Raw genomic sequence first — 1,760 nt, forward strand, 5'->3', positions numbered from 1 at the left:
TTGTCTTCATGTTGTCCTCATGTTGTCTTCATGTTGTCTTCATGTTGTCCTCATGTTGTCTTCATGTTGTCTTCATGTGGTCTTCATTTTGTCCTCATGTTGTCTTCATGTTGTCCTCATGTTGTCTTCATGTTGTCTTCCTGTTGTCTTCCTGTTGTCCTCATGTTGTCCTCATGTTGTCCTCATGTTGAATGTGGCCGGGTTGGTTCAGTGTGCAGACGCACATCCTGTACACTGAGACGTTTCGGCCTTAAACGAGTGGAAAAGCCCCAAAAAAAATCCTTAAATCAAATAAAAAGGATGGAAATTATAACAAGAAAAAGCCAGTCTGTAATTTATCTGTAGGCCTGTTCAAGTTGTTGTTTGTTAGATCGAGAGATAGAGATAGAAAGATAGAGAGAGAGATATTGATCCAATAAATTGGGATTTTCAAGTGTTCCAGCAGCAAAATCAGTCCCACAGCACAGAATATAAATATAATAAAATACTAGAACTAGTATTAGCAGATATACACGTTGGGAATATAAAACTGTGCAACTGCTTAAACAGTCTGATCCGTATGTAGATGAAGCCGTTGTGCAGTATTGTTTTAAGATAAATCACATCAGCAGACTCATAATATCAAAGCGAGCGGAGACGGCCGTGCGCGGGTCGTTTTATTTTTTTTAAAGATGATTTTTGAGCGATTTAGGCCTTTAATGGACAGGACAGCTGAGGATATGAAAGGGGGATGACGTGCAGCAAGGGGCCGCAGGTCGGAGTCGAACCGCGGGCCGCCGCGTGGAGGTGCAGACCTCCACCCACGGGGACCAGCTCTACCGACCGAGCTGTGCAGGGACCAGGGGGATTACTGCAGACTTAACCCAGGGAGGGATGATGGATGTCTGCAGCAGATGAAAGGATTTAGCTTTTTATTTCCATGTTTTTACTCAGATTATGTCTTTTTACTCTCTCTACCTGTTGGCTCAGTAATCCCATGAAGCCGAAATCTGCCTCTCTTTCTCTCTCCGTCCCATAATGTGGAGAATGAACGAGAAACACACACACACGCAGACGCAGACGCAGACGCTTTATGAATGGAAGGCCGGCCCTTCAGGATTTAGCGGCCTTATTTTGAGATTGTTTCGGCCCAAAACGCCCGAGGTTGAAGGAGCTTTTTGTAAAACGTTGCGATAAAAGTTACGATGTTTTTGGTATGTTTTTCGACACAAACGTTTTTTTTGTATAGTTCTTTAAAAATAAAAAGGAAACCTGTTTTGAGGAGAATTGGATGAACTGAGCATCTGGAAACAGCGTCTGGTGTGGAAAATGTAAAAGAAAATGACAAAAAAAGTGTTGAAAAAAGGGACAAAAATATAAGAAAAAAACATCAATAAAAAGCATCAACCAAAGTGTTGATTTTCACTTATTACCACTATCTTTGGAACTTGTGGTCATTAACCCTCATGTTGTCTTCAGGTCAAATTTGACACGTTTTCAAAGGTTTTTTTTTAGACATCTGAAATAAAAGAAGTCAAAATATGACATGTGAAAAATGTTGGGAAAAGCGGCAAAAATTGATGTAAAAAAAATATAAAACTACCAAAACTTCATAAAAAACTTTGTAAAAAGCAACAAAAACGTTGAGATAAGGGGAAACATGTTTTCATGGTCACAAGGTAGACAACACAAGGGTTAAAGCTTATGTAGCCGATGAAATTATGTGTAACTTTTGAGTTAAAACAGCAGAAACATGAATTATTTTGACTAATATTTAAGAT

General features: G+C 39.5%; 1 protein-coding gene across 1 annotated transcript in view; it reads right to left on the reverse strand.

Moving 5' to 3' along the window:
- The window catches only part of mgat4b (alpha-1,3-mannosyl-glycoprotein 4-beta-N-acetylglucosaminyltransferase B), a gene marked incomplete at its 5' end in the record, with an annotated part of 14,391 nt that overhangs the window by 9,048 nt on the left and 3,583 nt on the right, over positions 1-1,760 (reverse strand). The window contains one exon of the mRNA XM_034883398.1: positions 824-827. Coding sequence (XP_034739289.1) covers positions 824-827 — 4 coding nt within the window. The remainder of the gene's footprint in view (positions 1-823; positions 828-1,760) is intronic.

The sequence above is a fragment of the Etheostoma cragini genome, chromosome 10 (assembly GCF_013103735.1).
Source record: "Etheostoma cragini isolate CJK2018 chromosome 10, CSU_Ecrag_1.0, whole genome shotgun sequence".
NCBI classification, from domain to species: Eukaryota; Metazoa; Chordata; class Actinopteri; order Perciformes; family Percidae; genus Etheostoma; species Etheostoma cragini.